Raw genomic sequence first — 19,562 nt, 5'->3', positions numbered from 1 at the left:
TTTTCACTTGGTTAGTGTCTGTTTGCAGAGGCAGGTTGTCAGTGCTGCTACAAAAGGATCTCTAGGACTCAGAGAAATCAGCAACAATCCGCCAACGTAACAGGCTGGTAACTAAGATTTTGGGTGACTGGAAAGCAGGGTGGAGAACCTGATGGTCTGATCGTTACTGGAGGCTATGACACACCGATGATAACATACATGCAGACATGGATTCTGGCCAGTAAACAACAGAAAGTTTAACACAATGTCCCTTTAAGAGAAACTTGCTTAGAAAGAAAATCAACCCAAACTGGGTAACAAAACCAAAGTGGTTTCCAGAAATTGTGGAAAATGACCAGAAAGAACAACAATAAAAAAGGTCCCTACTGACTGTTATACTTTAGTGTTGTTGTTTCTCTACCTTCTCATCCACCCCCCCTCGTCCTGTTCCCTGCAGCCCTCCACCCTTCCTCCACAGTATTGATCTGGTTTGTTGGAGGACTGACCTCCTCTGGGTGGGTTTTTCAGCTCGTCTCGGGAGTGGAGTCATGTGTTCGTTCAGCCCGGGTGAATCAGCTCCCTCACCACAGACGGGGAGTTGGCCAGAGTTACTGCTTTTTGTAACTCTGACCTGAGGAAGCGACTGGTTTGTTCGTAAAGATCACTTGATGTAAAGTAATCTTATTTTTCATGGTTTCCCCTCTGAAGAAATGGCCAGATGAGGGGACAAGAGGAGCTGAAACTTCAGCTCAAGTCTGAAACGGTGAAAAGCAGCTGATGTGTGCAAACCCATGCTGGTGAGTCCGTGTGTTTACGATGAAGTTGGCTGAAACGAAGTGCACAGATCAGCTTGTGGAAATGTTCCAGAACTGGACTTGCTCTCGGTACAGAGCAGCAGGTCTTCCTCCGGCATGAGGCAGCCATTTATCTGCTCTCACACACTGATGAGCCGATGCATGTCATGTTTTTCTGTAAGTGAGTGTGTGTTCTGCCCCCGCTGGGCGGGGCAGCCCCACGCTTCCTTATTTGGCTAGTTGTTGCGGTGGGGGTTAGGGTCACATGGGTGGACAGCTGAACTGTAGCGACTGGAACAAAAACTCAGAAGAAACGCTCAGCATCTGCCCAGCAGAGTTAAGTACACAAGTCTGAAGGGAAAGAAGCAAACGCCTATAGAAGAAAAGCAAGAAAGGAAAGAACACGGGAGGAGAAGGAAGCAGCAGAGCAGAGGGAGGAGAAAGGAGGGGAGAGGAGCGTGATAAACAGGAGACGGAGAGGAAGCACATGGTGTAAAAATGCCCACTAACTTCACCGTGGTCCCTGTGAAGGACAACGCCAGGAAGGGAAAAGAGGGCGACGAGGAGGAGGATGACAACAATGTGCTGAGAGAGGAAGAAGACCCCACAGGTGAGAGTAGATGTTTTCCCTTCATCTGATGGAGGAGTAAAGAAAAAACTAGTTTTTCTGTTTCTGTTTCTCTTTGACTCAAACCCCTCTGTCTTTTTCTGGAAAGTTCCAGTCTGCAAACAGTCCAGAGCAAGCTGATGATCAGGCTTGATCGTAGAGTTTTTCTGGGTTAGACTGGATTTGTTTCCTCTTTGCTCCGAATCTCCCAGTTTGTCTTCCTGCTGGGCTTATCTCATCTATCTAATGCCACCTTTCTGCATATGTTAAGTAATGAACTGATGAGGGTCGTTACCTTGACCTACCCTCCGTATTCCTGAAGCACCTGCAGCTCTGCAGGAATGAGGTATTTTAATATGAGGTGAAAAAAAACACTTGAAACTGAGAAGATTCAGACTATAATCAAGTGAAATAACCAACAGTGGAGTAAGATAATTGCACTTTGTAAGAGTTCCTGAAGTAAGAAAAGATTTCTAGACTTCAGACAAATGAGAAATATTTGAGTGAAACTCATTTCAAGTCCATTATTAATTAATAAAAACCCTTTTAGTGTTGTTTTTTCTCACTTTGAATGATCTCAGTGTCTCACTGAGATGATTTAACTCAATTTGAGTGTAAAATAACCAGTTTCAGGATTTAGTAACTAAGAAGTAAAAGACATGATTAATAATCTTACACATTCTGCTCTCACCTGGTGTACCTTTCAGTAAAGAAGACGACTTGTAGGCTGTGACCTGACCCAGGCAGGCAGACTTCAGCAGACCTCTAACATGAACGTAATGGTCAGAAATACGTATTTACACATGAGAAAGCAGATGGAAGTGGACCAGTGTTGGTGGAGCTTTGACTTTGTGGATTTCATGCAGGAGCAAAGCGCTTCTCCTCCCATTATCCACCCGACATCAACGTATCTGAGCAGGTACCGTGAGCACGGCAGCGCCGGTTTCAGGATGTTCCTCCTGCACAGATTTAACAAACTCTCCTCCAACTTCTCAGTTTGACAGCGCTCTGCAGCTGCATGCTGGGTAAGATTTTACAGACTGGGAGAGAGGCTTTTACTGCTTTAGTTATTCTGCTGCTTGTGCACATGCAACCGTTTACATTTGGGTTAGTTCTGCACCATGCACTTAGTCCGAATCCACAGAAGGATCTCCTGTAACCCCACATTCCTCAGTTTGAGCTGTTAGGACGCTTGGCCCATTTGCTATACGACTTTTTAAATTTCCCTTTAGTCATGACAAAGTTAAAAAGTGGATATTTGTTCATTTGAATCTGAGCAGTTTGACTTTATGTGATGACACCTGCAGACATGAAGCATTGTGTGTTTTTCTTGGGAGGAGCCATGATAGTGTAAATACTGATGGTTCAGGAGCTCATGTCAGGGAGGACTGAGTTAAACAGGAGTCACTGGTATTGATTATCCTGTTGGCCTGCTTCCCGTTGGCTGAGTGGGGGGAGGTGAGACCCCACCCCCATCCTGGCATGTAATAGACTCCAGTTTTTCCTCATTGACCCACAAATTTCCTCTTTGTCCTCCTTTCCCCCTCATTGTGTACAGCCATGTAAAAAAAGAAGGTACCCTCCTTCATGGCTAAGATTTAACATATGAAGACAATATAAAAGAAGAATATCTGATCCCTGCCAGGCCTTAAAATGACAAGTACGACCACGTTCTTATCATTTCACACAAATTAGGCCAAACTGAAGAAGCAGAGGTTGTTTGAGACACACCTGGTCCAGGTAACAGCTGTCTGACACAGCCATGATTTCTGTGTCACATATCAGGATACAGACATGCACCAGGTTGTCAGATCATCCATCCATCTATCCATCCATCTATCCATCCATCCATCCAAAGGCCTCAGCCAACAGTAGATGTATCGCTATGGTCCTGGTTCAGGTCTTTGCTGGACTTGTTCCTTCTTGCTTCCAGATCCTGTTCTTCTACGGTGTTTAAAAACACGGTTTCTCCTTCAAACTCTTTTATTTATTTATGTTTTCATAGCTGCAGCTAAAGAAATGAGAACAAATGGTGTCTCTGCTGCAGTCTACTAGTAAAAAAGGCTGCGTTCACACTGCAGGTGAAAAACGGCTCAAATCAGACTTTTTTGTGCATATGTGAACCATATCTCTTGTTTTTATGACGGTCTGAGCTGCACAAATCTGATTTTTTCTAATCCAACCCAAGTTACACTCATGTGCTACTAAATGGGACACATGTCGGATCTTTTTAAAGTGACTTCAGTCTGAATGGTTGTCATGTTTAATCTGACAGACGCTACAATTCTGGATCAGAGAAGACTGTTAGGGGTTTGGTCCAGACGTGACCAGCGTTTGAACCCTTCAGGTTCATACGCTGGTCATGCTGGAGCATAGTGGAGGTAGCATTTAAATCATAATGTGCACAACCACACAGACGAAACCTAAACTTAGCAAAAAATAATAGAAATAAGCATTAAGACCTTGAGTGTGAACGTAGCCGAAGAGACTAAAGATCCCAAGATGTTCGCTGGAGCTGCTGACGCTGGTTCATGATTCACAGGTCAGTGTTAGGTGGCTTCAGCACAAACACATTCCTCTGAAAATGGTCTGGAACTCCAGAGACCTTCAGAAAGTCTGGACCTGACCCCTAACCCGAAGTTCTGACCGGTGGGGACAGCTGATCAGGACTGTGTGTGTGATAATGATATAACCATATGTGCAGAAACTGCTGGTTTCAGAACGTTTTTTAACTTATGTGAAACCCTGGTGCTTTGTGCAGAGTTTGGACAGAACGGCGTGTTTCTGAGTGGAATGAGCAGTCTGTGGGACGTGGTGAAAACACTATTACAAAACTGTCAGATATTCTGTGGGAGGTGGAATGTGTCAGATTAAATAAACCGCTGACTATTATACCTCAGAAAGGCTGATAATGATATCAGTTCCAACACCAGTCAGTGCCTGGCGTGTTTGAGTTACTCTGGTTTCACACGTCAGATAGAGACCAGCCTTGAGAATAAACGACAGCGTAGACGTGCTCACAGGGTTATAGTTTCATAGATAGAGTGATACTGGAGTTGGTGGAGGTTGTGAGTCTGTTCTTTTACTGCTGTTCAGTCTGCTGTTTCTATGTGTCATGTGTTTCCTGTTTGTTTCCAGCCCAGCTCTGGTTCGGTTTAAAGCGTTGTCCCAGTGCTGCTCAGTATTTGGGTTTCTCTTTCTTTCCCCGTTTATGTTAACTCTTAATTTTCTAGACAGATTTGTTGTATTCTGCAGTCTTTACAGGCAGATGTACGAACCTTGTTTTGGTTTTCATCTGGTCTCTTGTAGGCCTTTATTTATTTATACCATTCAGCTTGAGTTTACTCTGCATTGTTGCACAACTTTCCTCTGTGTGTTGGACATTTTGCAAAAACAATGAGATCCGTTCAGTTTCTTTCCTTCCACCTCATATTCACCACAAAGCGCTATAAGCTGGACTATTGCTGCTGATTAGATTAAAAGGTCTTTGCAGATAATTGACCTTGGAAATCCAGACATTTACCCACAGAAAGCCGCTAACACTGTATTTCTAATGAAAAGATAAAATGAGGACGTTTGGCTGTCTTCTGTATCCGTGCTGTGATATGTTGATAGATGGGGGTGTCAAGGAGAAATGGATGCAGGGAATGGAGGGATGGAGATAAAGGAACGCTATGAGCGAAGAACTGAGACATAACATGATACGATTTAGAGTCCAGGGCTCCAGACTAATGTTTTAGTTGTACTACTACTAATAATAAATCTTATTTATAGGTCACCTGACATAATGAGTAACATCGTTAAAATGAAAACACACAAAGGTGATGCAGCTGTAGTGAGAAGGTCACGCAGCGTAGGCCAGCCTGGTTTTAGTTGTGACTTGAACATGGACGGAGATGTTTATGTACGAGGGTCCAGAGGGAGGGCAATCAAGAGTCTGGGAGCAGAGCGGTCCCATGGTGGACGGGTGGGCCAGAGGATTGGAAAGGAGGGAGGAAGAGGTGGATCTGAGGTGAAGGATGTGGATATTTCCAGAAATCCAATGAGATATGGTGGCTCGAGTCTGTAGAGGGTTCTAAACGGGGCTATTGGACTGGGAACCAATATCCCAGTTTACAGGAGTGGGTCCGGGTTGGGCCGGGACTTTTAGTACAGTTTGTTCCCGTAAAGCTTGGTCTCTGTTGCGTTTTCATAGCGAACGGTACCCTGAGCTGTTTAGGCGCCGTATAAGCCAGACGGCGATAGATGGGCCAGTCATAGCGGTGCGACACCTCGCTTGAATTACAACCAAGACAAACGCGACACAGAAGTAAGGGAGGATGCTAAACATCCAGTAGTTTGGTTCCAGACTGAACATCAGCGTAAGAGTCTCCAAAAAGTAGGACGACTCGGTTCGGAGACTTCCCAGTTTTTCCCTGTGGAAAGACAAAAACTCCGTACTGGTGGAGAACGGCGTTGGGTAAGGACGGATGAGGTTTTGGGTGAGGGAAATGTTTTTTATCAGCCATGTGATGGGGATGTGGACCATTTTGAATCATCGTACAAATGTTAGATTTTTAAACTGTTAATAACATGAAAGGCGGATCTGTGAATTGTGGACGTGTAGCGACTGTGTGGCGTTTCACGATGATGGTGAGGTGAAAGGAAATTTATCATCAGCCACTAGGATGTGATGCGGTTCCATGTTTTGCTCCTGTGTGGTGGAAACAGAAGTTGTCCTGCATCAACCAATGAGCACGTTTCTTCTTCGCTGTTAATCACAGGAAATCTGGGAAACCATTTAACGCCTTCCCACATTTCAAAGTAGAAGTAGTTCAGTCATCACGCAGGAAAAAAAATCCGTTGATAATTGTTGTATGATGGCATCAGACCATCTGAATCACGGCTGATCCTGCCATGATGTGCTGTGTGGAGAGTGTTCTGGATCACATAAAGGTTGGGGATCGATTTGCGAGGCTTTAGTAAGGATGGCAGAGCCGTTGGGTGAGTGATGGCCAGACGTGGTAGACGTAACCCGACCAGGTGACAGTACTGATGCAGGTGAAGGAGAGGGGGTGATGTAAAGGAGGACACCTGGACTCTGGAGTTTACTGGAGGGATGGAGGCTGGTGAGGTTTGTGCTGAGTCCATGTTCACATGACTACAGTTCCTGATCTTGTGACCTTTTGTGCATCTCAATGAGTCATTTGCTGTTACTTATTTCTGTGGCTTCACCCATGATTTAGGAAGACAGAGGACAGGACACAGAACTCCACAAGTGGTGTATTTCTGACGGACCTTTTTTATTTTATCAGGATTTCTGCACAGCGTTTTAATCCTGTCTTCATATGATTTTGTTTCTCTTTATATTCTTGCCTTTTTCATTCATGTGGCCACCACAGCTTGGTGTTTCTGTGTTAAGCTTTTTGAAGGAAGGATACTCGATCTCTTTCAAGGATTTAACAAGCTGAGAAAATATAAAGAAGGCGGTTTTTAGGAAGTTGTCGTTTCCTCTTCACACAGATGTCCTCTTCAGAGCTTCAGCCATCACATTGTTTAGCAGAATCAGCCTCACAGTTCGTCTTCACAGCTGCTGTCTGAGAAACTTCAACGCACAGATGATGTTTGTGACGTGGTGTTTAACAGCATCATACTGTTCATTTTACAGCCTACACTGTTATGTTGAGGCCAGCTAGCCTGAAACTTTGCTTTGGGTTGCTTCACCGCTCCTAGCACCGTTAGATTTAGCTTCTAACCCGCAGGCCATGAATGGATCGCTTTCCTGGCTTAGAGAGAGAAGCCAAACCTGAAGCAGAACTCGTCTTCTTCCTTTTAGTTTTATGGCTTCACAGCGAACGTTAACTCCACAAGCTAGGTTTGCAGGAATCACTGATGATACCGGCTTTCCTACGGTGAATTTCAGGCCCTGCACGCATGTGTGACAGTCTCTTCTCTGAGCAACACTGAATTTTATTGGCATCTCTGGCACATTCAGCTTCTTCGTGATGCTGAAACAAGAAGTAATTTCCCGTCAGACAGCAGCCATGACAACTGCAGCGTTTGTCACGGCAAACTCGGGTGAAGCGTGTTTTCATTCAGCAGAAGAAGCAGTACCGTGTTCTGTACAGTGGACGTTTTTATCATAACTTGGCCACAAACTGGGCTAAAATCCAGTTATTTAAGACTGATGTTGCCTCTGATGCTTGGCTAGTATGACTGTTCACCGTCTTACTAGAGACTAGTAACTGTTAGTCAAGCAAGTACAACCAAGGAAGAACGTTGGCTTCCCTCCACGGACCTTTAGGGCTGCAGATACAGTCCTTCCCTCTCTGACTGTTGCTTTCTGTTTCCTGTTCACTGATCTCGTCCTGACGAGTCGACTGTTCTCAATATGGTGTCTCTGATAAGCTCTTAACCCAAAAGCATGCACACGACTCAGTAGCTGTCTCCTTTTCACTATCTGATCCTTCTCTTTCAGCCGTGGTTGCGTGAGGCCTCCAGGGTTCACTTGGCTTTCATTTGAGCTCAGACTGTTCAGACTTCTTCAGTTACCTTCTGACCCAGGACACAAGCCTCCCAGCTGTCACGTCTCTAACGCCGATGTCTGGCAGAGGATGAAGGCCAATGTTCATATCATTTTTATTTTGCTTCTTTGTCCATCACCTTTGCTGTGCAGAGTTCTGTTTACAGGGAATCTGTTTTCACACAGTTTAGTAGAGAATGCGCACCAACGTCATCAACGCACAGAACTGTGGAAGCAATGTGTGATTTGGGGTGTATCTGCTGTCATTTCACATCGGCTCGGCAGCTTTTTAATCTCATCTTTTTCTCGAGTTGTGTCCTCGGCTGCAGCAGCAGCTTCGTGATCAGCACAAAAAGGAAATTAAGCAGCTGATTTTTCTGTCTTGGTGCAGTTAATCGCTGGACAAACTTCAGAGAACAGTGGACTTCTGCAGACACGTTTCCAGCTGATGTGCTTCCGGCTGACCGGGCTTTGAGCTTTATGTGAGCAGAAGTAAAGATGGCTGCATTTACAGGAAGCCAGCCACGAGCCGGGTAATGAGAGAAAGGTGAGGTGGTACACCTGAGAACTCATGTAGAAAGGGTTCCTGTTACAGATGCAGTAAGTACGTGATTTACATGCAGCTGTACAAATCTGGATGATGAGAAAATCTCTTTCCTCCACCAGACTGATAACTTGTTCCCAGGTTATGAGTCCCGGTGTTTGAGTCCAGGTGTGCCATCAGATCCAGTAAAGTTTTTAGATATTTGTTCTTGTAAAAACTTAACTTCCTCATATTTTTGACTGCTTTAAAAATTTTACAGCTTCGTTTACAGCAAGTTATATTAATTTAGACATATGTCTTTTATCTCTTATAACACCCAGAATATATTAATCAGAATGAATCCATGCAGATGAACAGATCATTTATTTGATTACAGAACCAGAATATAGACAGTTGCAGGTTGTAATCCATCTGTTCCATCCGGTGTTTCTTTTCAGCGTCTTTTCGACGTGTTTTTAACAGTTTACTGGTGAGAAACCTCAAAGTGTTGCAGTAAACGATAGCAGGGTCCCTCCAAAATGGCGGAGGAAGCTGCAGCGACATCACGTGAACGTTGTGGGAAATCCGCCGACGCGCTGTGACTTTGGTGTTCCAGTTAGAAACAAACCAGCGCTCATTAAAGGTGATCTGAGTATTTCTAAAACAAAAATAATAAAAATAAAAAAATCAATTCTGACATTATTTAAACCCCCCTGTGTGCCATACCGCTGGAAAAACCTTTGCTGGTGGTCTGGATCTCCCTGTAATACCACTTTGTACCACTAGACAGGACACGGGACATCGTAGTGTCTAGTCTGACCCAGTTAATAGTCTGTCTGCAGACCTGAGGAGTATTCCATGAAGCTGGATGCAAGAAAGCTGGGTTTATCTTGGTAAGTCTGGCTCATTTAAGCCAGAGTTCTGTTCCATCAACATGGCTTAAGTGAATGCGCTGAGTAACCATGGTAACCGATGCACCAGGACTAGCCTGCTCGGGGGCAGGCTAACGTTTAGCTTAGCTTAGCTGTGTCTCAAAGGTCTGATACAGACCCTAAAGAAAGTTCCACCTGGTAGAGCTGCTCCGCCTCATTCTGGTATAAAAGTAAAAATAAGTAAATAAAACTCATCATGTCACCACTGTCTCTATCTGGAAAAAGCAATAAATCTGTCAGCGCCATGTAACTAAAGAAACACAACTATACACTAAACATGAAATTAAATTAAAAAGAACATTAAGGGTTCATTAAAACTAATTAACACCTTCTTAACCCTCCCCAGGTTCAGGAACCCGACCTCCACTGCCTCTGGTTGGCTACCAGTAAAACTGGGATCAGCTGAGCCCCGTCCATACAGGCCGAGGGTGTTTAAAGAGAGAGAGAGAAAGCTGGTCTAAAGAGATGGACGGAGAAAGATATAGATAGATAGAGACAGGGTTCCTTTCTGGTTACCATGGCTTGGCCTTTTATTAATGACCCTGCAGAGGGCGCACGCTTCATTCAAAGCTCATTCAGACCACCAGACCCACGGTTTTCAGGGGGAGGACCACCAGTAGCAGTGGTCTCTGACGTTGTCCTGGTATCTACAGAGCAACATGTTTACAGCTCAACACGTTTAGAACAAACATCTCTTCAAAGATACCTCCCACTCTGAGACATGTTCTGGTTCTTTATTTCCACCTGCTGCAGGTTCGCTTTGCTGGTAAGATGCTGCTGCTGGTGGAACAGAGTTAATGTAGGTCAGAAATGAACCAGGACAGTGAAATCAACATGGAACAATGACAATGAAACTCGTATAACTTACACATGTAGTCTGTCAGCAGCTGTTTGCTGCTTCCCTCACGTTATTAATCAGGCTCGATCACCTTTTCTAGTGATGACACTTTAGAAGTCCTCATACATCTCCATCAGTGACGTGCGGTCAGGAGGCAGCAGTACTCTGCCTCACCTCCAGGGGGCGTAGTTTCATGCTGGTGGATGAATAGTGAAATAAGAAGCTCTTTTTGTTCTTACAATGTAAATGTGACTCCAGAGGAGTCGGTGCCTCACCAGCCATGAACCCACCGCACGTTGCTGATCTCCATCAGCATTCTTTGTTCAGCTGCTGAGAAAATGAAGCTCTCGTATTGCTCTCTTTCTCTGCTGCTCCTCTTTTCCACCATCCACTTGTCAGGGCTTCCTACGTTCCTCAGGACCTCCCACATAGCCAGGCTATGTAAGCCTCGCTTGGATTAGCTCAACTAGATGCAGCTTAAATGTGTTAGTGGAACGGGTTGAGCCTTAATTCAGAGCTGGTGTTAGTTCAGCAGATCCAGCCTGGCTTTCTTTAACTATGTTGGTGGAACACGCCCCTGGAGACCTACAGATTCAGACCTGCAGATCTGGACCTGCACTTCCAGACCCCTGATGCTTTTACAACAGTGCCATCTACTGGATGATTGTAAAACCACAACTGCATTTCTGCGGCAGCAGCTTCCTCCAGACCCCAGACCAAGTTGCACTTTTCAGATGAAACTGTCTGGAAACAGCAACTACTAAATCAGCGTCCAGCTCAAATACCTATTTTTATTTTTTGTTATAACACCTTTAAAGCTTTATGAGACGTTACAATCTCAAAGTAAACGTTGCATTGCACCCAATTAAAATACTAATATTTAATTGCTCATGAAGCTTCAAACTAAAGAATTCTGCTTTGGAGATCAGTACTTTGTAGGTTTATCCATCCATCCATTTTCTGTCGCTTATCCAGAGTCGGGTCGCGGGGGCAGCTGCCTAAGCAGGGAAACCCAGACTTCCCTCTCCCCGGTCATATTCACCAGCTCATCCAGAGGGATCCCGAGCGTTAAGATAAATTTAAGATAAAAAATCTGACATCTCAGCTTTTCACTCCTCAGCATCGCTGACGTGCAGACGCTCTTCATTTTCAGTTTTTGCTAGTTTCTTCATTTTTTCCTGACACGCTTGCATTTAAATCTGCCTCCCTGTCAGGTTGTGAACCTGGTCTTCCCTCCTTTCACATTATGGTACGATCCTGCTTTTCCTAGCATGTGATTGGCTGCATATTGTAGGGCTGTTCGATTATGGCAAAAATTAATACCACAATCATTTTTAACCATCCATCCATTTTCTTCCGCTTATCCGGAGTCGGGTTGCGGGGGCAGCTGCCTAAGCAGGGAAACCCAGACTTCCCTCTCCCCGGCCACATTCACCAGCTCATCCGGAGGGATCCCGAGGCGTTCCCAGGCCAGCCGAGAAATGTAGTCCGTCCAGCGCGTCCTGGGTCTTCCCCGGGGCCTCTTTCCGGTGGGATGTGCCTGGAACACCTCACCAGGGAGGCGTCCAGGAGGCATCCTAACCAGATTCTCCAGCCACCTCATCTGCCTCCTCTCGGTGTGGAGGAGCAGCGACTCTCACCCTATCTCTAAGGGAGAGCCCGGCCACCCTGCGGAGGAAACTCATTTCGGCTGCTTGTATTCGCGATCTTGTTCTTTCAGTCATTACCCACAGCTCATGACCATAGGTGAGGGTTGGAACGTAGATCGACCAGTAAATTGAGAGTTTTGCCTTTTGGCTCAGCTCCTTCTTCACCACGACAGACCGATGCAGAGTCCACATCACTGCAGACGCCGCACCGATCCGCCTGTCCATCTCCCGCTCCATCCTTCCCTCACTCCTGAACAAGACCCCGACATGGTCTCGGACTTGGAGGTGCTGATTCTCATCCCAGCTGCTTCACACTTGGCTGCAAATCGCTCCAGTGAGAGCTGAAGATCACGGCCCGATGAAGCCAACAAAACCACATCATCCGCAAAGAGCAGAGACCCAATCCTGAGGCCACCGAACCGGATCCCCTCAAAACCTCGGCTACACCTAGAAATTCTGTCCATAAAAGTTATGAACAGAATCGGTGACAAAGGGCAGCCTTGGAGGAGTTCAACCTGCACTGGAAACGATTCTGATTTACTGCCGGCGATGTAGACCAAGCTCTGACACCGGTCGTACAGGGACCGGACAGCTCGTACAAGCAGGTCCAACACTCCATACTCCTAGAGTACCCCCCACAACAGTCCCTGGGGGACATGATCGAACGCCTTCTCCAAGGTTGAGCAAACTCCCATGCCCCCTCCAAGACCCCGAAGAGGGTGTAGAGCTGGTCCACTGTTCTACGACCGGGACGAAAACCACACTGCTCGTCCTCAATCAGAGGTTCGACTATCCGACAGACCCTCTTCTCCAGCACCCCTGAATAGACCTTACCGGGGAGGCTGAGGAGTGTGATCCCCCTGTAGTTCGAGCACACCCTCCGGTTCCCCTTTTTGAAGAGGGGGACCACCACCCCAGTCTGCCAGTCCAGGGGAACTGTCCCCAATGTCCACGCGATGCTGCAGAGGCGTATCAGCCAAAACAGCCCTACAGCATCCAGAGCCTTAAGGAACTCTCGGCGGACCTCATCCACCCCCGGGGCCTTGCCACCGAGGAGCTTTTTAACCACCTCAGCGACCTCAGCCCCAGAGATGGGAGAGCCAGCACCAGCTACCCCAGACTCTGCTTCCTCATTGGAAGACGTGTTGGTGGGATTGAGAAGGTCTTTGAAGTATTCCCTCCACCGCCTCACAACGTCCCGTGTCGAGGTCAGCAGCCCCCCATCCCCACAGTACACAGTGTTGATGGAGCACTGTTTTCCCCTCCTGAGCCACTGAATGGTGGACCAGAGTCCCCTCGAAGCCGTCCGGAAGTCATTTTCCATGGCCTCTCCAAACTCCTCCCATGCCTGAGTTTTTGCCTTAGCGACCGCCGAAGCTGCGCTCCGCTTAGCCTGCCAATACCCATCAGCTGCCTCTGGAGTCCCACAGGCCAAAAAGACCTGATAGGACTCCTTCTTCAGCTTGACGGCATCCCTTACTGATGGTGTCCACCAACAAGTTCGTGGGTTACCACCACGACAGGCACCGACGACCTTATGGCCACAGTTACGGCTGGCCGAATCAACAATAGAGGCACAGAACACAGCCTACTCGGACTCGATGCCCCCCCCCCCAACCGGGGCATGGTTGAAGCTCTGCCGGAGATGGGAGTTGAAACTCTTTCTGACAGGTTTATTACAAAATAAATTATTAGTTTAAAGGTTTAGTTCACCCTAGTACAAAACAGTTTGTCTTTTTACACCAAACTATTCAACAATTTATTAAATGTTTGTTTAATCTGAATATGTTTTCCTTTTATTGTGTTATTGTATATGTTTATAAAAAGCTTTCACATGTGCTTCAAACCTACTAAAACAGAAAATATCTGATCTTTGGTCTCCAGTCTTCATTTTATTTTACTTGAAACAAAGACTGAAATACCAAAATGATTTGAAATGTTTTATTAACTGGTCACAAATCAGAAAATGAAGAAATCAAACATAACTCTCACAAAGCCTGTGTGTGCACCTTAAAAAGAGAGTGCTTAAATAGTAAATTAATACTTATAAACTGTTTAAATAAAGTCTCTTAATATTTTGTAGACTTAAATAATGATATGAACATACGTGATATATTAATATGAATAAAAAAGGAAAAATGTGGAATATTTTAAATGTTATAATAGAAAATGTCATTTTAGCATAAACTCTGCTAAACGTTTGTGTTTCTGTAATTTCTGCTTTTTGGGAAAAAGTTAAACAGTCTCATACTTTTATGAAAACTTTGGCTTGTATATGTTTTTCCAATCACTTCATCATTTAATGAATTCCTCTACGTTTAATTCATCATGGCACCTCGGTTTCATTAAACTAAATGAGCAGGTCAAATTGTTCATTTCCAACAAACTAAACCAGCTACTAGCTTAACCTAGACGGATGTGTGACGTACCTTTCAGAAGGTGGTGGTTAACAGTGTCAAATCATTTTAAACTTATCACATCCAAACCTTGTATTATTTCTCAGTTTCCACAAAAACGTTTTATGGCATTAAACAAGATTCATGTTTAGTGGCCTACTGTCGTCGATGTTAACCTCCAATGAAATAGAGGGCGCTGTCAGGTCCAGAACTGATCTGAATCTGTGGATCTTCGGGTCTGCAGACACAGAAGCAACAGAAGAGGAAACTGTAGGTTTTACTGGTCGCAGCAAACAAACAAGCTACATGCTAACAGAGCAGAGGTGATTTAATAAAATCACATTAATGACGACCAAGAAGAGTGATCGTAATGAAGTACCTCCGGTGACGTTGGTAGAAAACATATTAATTTGCTGCGCTGGATTACTAATGAGATAATTAACTCACAGCTAGAAGTAAGAATGCATGGAAGTTCATTATCCTTATTATCATGAGTTAATTATATTAAATCAAAATTAGATTTTGTTTTAATTTGATCTTAGTCTTGAGATGAACTAAAATTATGCAAATGATCTTACTGGGTTCACCCAATGGAGCAGTTTGCTCCAAAGCATCTAATAAAACAGCAGCCTTATTGATTCAAATCCAGGTCTGTTTGCTGGGAAAGTCCACCTTGTTTGTGGTTTTGTAAATGCACAAACACAATTTCTGATTTGAATCAAAGAAGCGGACTCGGTCTGCCTACAAACGCAGATCCTGTACCATTTCAAGCGGACTGAATACAGAAAGCGTACTACAAAACATCGTGGGTTCAGCACACAGCATCATAGATAAACACAACCAAAAACATCAGTGTTTGTGTGTGTGTGTGTGGGATGATAGGTGGCTGTGGAGGGGAGAAATAGCTCGAATTTGGAAAAAGTTTTTAGTATTTCTTGGTACAGCGCCGCCTCTGGCGGAGAGTGGAACACATTATTTAAAAGGTCAGATTTGTGTGAATAGTGCAGCGTGAATGCACCCCCCATCTTAACCGAGTCCCCGTCTGAACCGAGTCCCCATCTGAACCGAGTCCCCGTCTGACCCGAGTCCCCGTCTGAACCGAGTCCCCGTCTGAACCGAGTCCCCATCTGAACCAAGTCCCCATCTGAACCGAGTCCCCGTCTGACCCGAGTCCCCATCTGAACCGAGTCCCCGTCTGACCCGAGTCCCCATCTGAACCAAGTCCCCATCTGAACCGAGTCCCCATCAGAACCAAATCCCCGTCTGAACCAAGTCCCAATCTGAACCGAGTCAAGCTGGCTATCCTGGTGTGAAAGCATGCAACGTGACAGACTCTGGAATAAGGCCACCATCAGTCACCTCTTCTACATGGATGACATCAAGCTGTACACATAAGCTGGATTTAAACACGCGCATCGTCTGCATACAGTAGGGCCGGCGTGGCTGACGCTGGTGAAAAATGTGCTCTCATATTTGAGCGTGGTGATGGCGTAGTGTAGCAGTTTCTCTTTCACAGTTAGTGCTCAAATTCAGAGATCGACAAATCCGGAAGCACGTAATCACAAACTGACCAATCAGAAGGGAGAACTTTCACATAACCGCGCTGCAAGTGGGGGTGACTCGGCAGAGTTACGCGGCGCTTACCGCGGTGATGCCATAACCAACATTACACAGACGCTGTACAAGTATAAATACTTTTAATTACAAAAAAGAAAGAAATCCTTCATGGATCAAAAAAGTTTTCCTTTCATTCATAACCACATTGGAAATTTAAAAAGCAATCGTAGGCATGAGTGCTGTATAATACATATGAAACCCAACCCAAACCAAAAGTAGTTCCAGGGTGATGTTCAGCACGGTGTAAAAAGTAGTTCCAGGGTGATGTTCAGCATGGTGTAAAAAGTAGTTCCAGGGTGATGTTCAGCATGGTGTAAAAAGTAGTTCCAGGGTGATGTTCAGCAAGGTGTAAAAAGTAGTTCCAGGGTGATGTTCAGCATGGTGTAAAAAGTAGTTCCAGGGTGATGTTCAGCATGGTGTAAAAAGTAGTTCCAGGGTGATGTTCAGCATGGTGTAAAAAGTAGTTCCAGGGTGGTGTTCAGCTTGGTGTAAAAAGTAGTTCCAGGGTGGTGTTCAGCATGGTGTAGCATCTCTTCTTCTAACATGTCTGGAAACGTCTGGGAAGTGAGGAGACCAGTTGCTGGAGTTTTAGGAGAGGAATGTCGTCCCATTCTGGTCTGATCTGTTTTAATCCAGGACTCTAGCTGCTTTATTTGATCTGTCAATGTGTAGATATCAACATTTAGGTCGAGGCTTACAAAGCGTGAAGTAGTTTCTGATCACCTCAAACCGAACCTTAGTTGAACTTACATTAGATTAACTGACAGCAGGTTTAACATGGTTAAGATCTGTTAGCATACACAGCATGCCTGAGATGTTAGAAGCTGAGCAGCAGATAACATATTTTCTCTTCTGAAACGTGCCGCACATTAACTACAGATAAACACAAGCTGCTCCTTGTCAAGCTGGGACCATTCGCTTCTTAATGTTATTAAGAAAGAGTTGTTTCAGAAAGGACAATACATGTCATAAGAAGGCGCCTAAATGAATCAATGAGTGGGTGTGCTGATGGTAATGTGCTGTCTGGGACAACATACTTGTCTCTGAGTGAAGCAGGAGCTTCTTCTTGTCTTTTCTTTTTCACCTGAAAATGTGTTTTAGCTGCAGCCGCTAACCTGTGATTGGCCAGTTGTTGCCTGCCAATCAGTCCAGGAATGAGCCCTCCTTTCTCTCCACTCCTCTGTCATCTCATTTTGAATTGGTGTGGACGTATCAGTGGCCTTCGACTGTGGTTGAAAATTAAAATGAGGCCTGATGCTTAATTCCCCTGAGAAAGAACAAGGTCCGAACTGAAGGCTCCAACATCTTTTTACCTCCTGGAAGGAGTTTTATTATCCTTCCCACTGATTGGTTTGCATATAGACTTGCTCAGGTATTTGTTTTAGAAAATGTACAGACACATTTGTCAGGGCCTCGTATTGGCGGCTGATTCTGCAGAAGGCTTGTCCAGGACTAAAGTTGACCCTGATGACGCACACAAACAGAGCGTAAAAACAGATGGTAATAACTTATGACTGCCCCCATCTGACGTCAAGCCAAGTGGAGCATGATTCAACTAAATCCTTCTTACTCTGTGATTTGATAGCCCCTCTTTAAGCTCTGCCTTCACACAGCTGCTGGTTTAATGACAGGCGTGTCATCTGGCAGCAGATGTTCGGTTTTGTCCTCACGTGGTACTGATGAAATCTGGATTAAAACTGTTTGAGACAGTTTCTGAATTCAAGTCTTTTTCTTAAAATTACTTTTCATAAGCAGCTTCTAAAACAATAAAAGGGAAGAAAACTTTATTACAGTCTGATCGCTCTCTATAGAGACATTTTTTAATCAGATTAATCACAGCTTTCAAATTAATCACAAATTTCAAATAATTTTAAAATGATTAATCATCATTCGTGAGTTTTTATTTGCCTGAAATCTGCCCGTTTTTACTGCATCGTATCACCAGAACGAGCCGATGCTACAAATATTTACTGTTAACTGACCTTCCCTTAGGAACTGCAGATGTCCCAGGGTCAGTAAATGCAGCATGTAACATGCTTCTATATGTTGTTCTGCATCATCTCCACCATGTTCTAGATCATAATTCGGAATCCATGCATCATCGTCTCACCAACTGTCTCCATGGTGATAATTTCTGTCCTAAAACCAGCAGATGTGACGACTGAAGTTAAACAGCCGACATTGATGAAGAAAGTCTGATAAAACTGATGATCTGGATAAAAACAGCTTTTTCCTTTTACCATTGAAGTGTGAGTGTTTGTGCTGCAGTGATAAAAGTCCTACAGCAGCTTCATCAAAGTAAACACCTGCTGATAAAACACATCATTGGCTGCTTGTTTTACTGGTTTTTCTTCACTGTTTTACACTTTTTCCTGGTCAGGGCACCTGGCCCCCCATCAGAACTTTTCTAGACCCGCCCCTGCATAGCTGAAGTATAAACCCTGCCTACCACCAGCAGCCACTGTCCTGCCTGGGGGTAAATAGGTAGATCCACTAGAGCAGACACGTGGGTGCAGAACATAGCTGGACTGTCAAAGTTTAAAAAGTAGTGTGGGAAAAGAGTGTGTGTTAAAACACCCTCACCCGCCACGGGTCGCCCACATCCCACCCTCATAACTGTGGTCATAACAGAGAAATGACGGATGGATGGGGCTTGTCGTGCGTTAATTGTGTTAAAAGTTTTAACACAGTAATTACATAAATTAATGAACGCCTTATTTTTGACGGCCCAATTTTATTTATTTATTACTATCATTTATTATTATTTATTATTTTCTATGTATTTCTTCTATTTCTTCTTCATTAATAATAGCAGTAGTAATAGTAATAATAATAGTAATAGTAATAGTAATAATAATAGTAATAGTAATAGAAGGTATTTTTTTGTTTCATATGCACGAGGAAGTCCTGAAGGACCAACATGTCTCAGGATGTCCTCCTGGTGGACTTGTGGTCAGAAGACTGAAAAAGGAACCGAGCTTCCCTTGTGTGCTGACTTTAAAGCCATATCCTCCTCAGCTTCCTGAGCTTGGATGTTGCGTCTTGTTTATAAAAAGTTCAGGATTAGCCTAATCTGGTTAAGTGATTAGTGCCCACTGCATGCTCTTGGACGGACAGATTAAATGGCTGCCAGAGAGGAAGACAGCGGAGTGCGAAGTTCATCAAGGTAGTGACGGGGACAGTTCTGTCTTCTATTGTTGTGTGGCCCGCGGAGGTCAGCCATTCTCCTCCTAGAGGTGAATCCAGCCAGAAGAGATGTGACGGCTGCCTGCCGTCCTCTTCATGATTCATGATCAACAGTTTAACTTCCGCTGCTCCGGTTTGAAAGGATCAGCTTCTGTTTGTCCTGTGTTTGTGTTCATCAGTGCATCCGCCTCCCTCCAGCTGCACTCACCTAAATCTGCCGTTTACGCCGCTGTCTGCCTCCGTAGCCCTCCGTAGCTCCTCCCCTTCCTGTCTGGTAACTTGTGTGAAGTGTGGCGGTGATCTTTGTGTATGTGTGTGTTTCTGTGTGTGTGTCAGACCTATCAGTGGGAGGGTTAGGGCGCTGTGTGATGCACGGCTGATGTAGCTGACATCGGCGTCACAGGCCACTTTTCACACACACACACACACACACATACACAGCCACAGAAATAGCTTATCCTCACATTATCCACACGGCGCAGCCAGCATTCCTGACTTCAGCGCGTCACCGGCAGCATCTCTACTGTGGACCCGGTTAC

The 19,562-nt window shown here is 44.9% G+C and overlaps 1 protein-coding gene across 4 annotated transcripts in view; it reads left to right on the top strand.

The window, feature by feature from the left end:
* The window catches only part of slc12a7b (solute carrier family 12 member 7b), a 76,059-nt gene that overhangs the window by 19,322 nt on the left and 37,175 nt on the right, over positions 1-19,562 (top strand). The window contains exon 1 of one of the 4 annotated variants that reach the window (XM_041968846.1): positions 543-1,383. The exons of the other annotated variants lie outside the window; for them this stretch is intronic. Coding sequence (XP_041824780.1) covers positions 1,272-1,383 — 112 coding nt within the window. The 5' untranslated portion in view covers positions 543-1,271. Of the gene's footprint in view, positions 1-542; positions 1,384-19,562 lie in introns of those variants that run through there. 4 annotated transcript variants of the gene reach the window in all.

This window comes from Melanotaenia boesemani, chromosome 18 (assembly GCF_017639745.1).
Source record: "Melanotaenia boesemani isolate fMelBoe1 chromosome 18, fMelBoe1.pri, whole genome shotgun sequence".
NCBI lineage: Eukaryota > Metazoa > Chordata > Actinopteri > Atheriniformes > Melanotaeniidae > Melanotaenia > Melanotaenia boesemani.
Note: the sequence above shows the minus strand (reverse complement) of the source record. Positions and strands in the feature narration are given on the sequence as shown.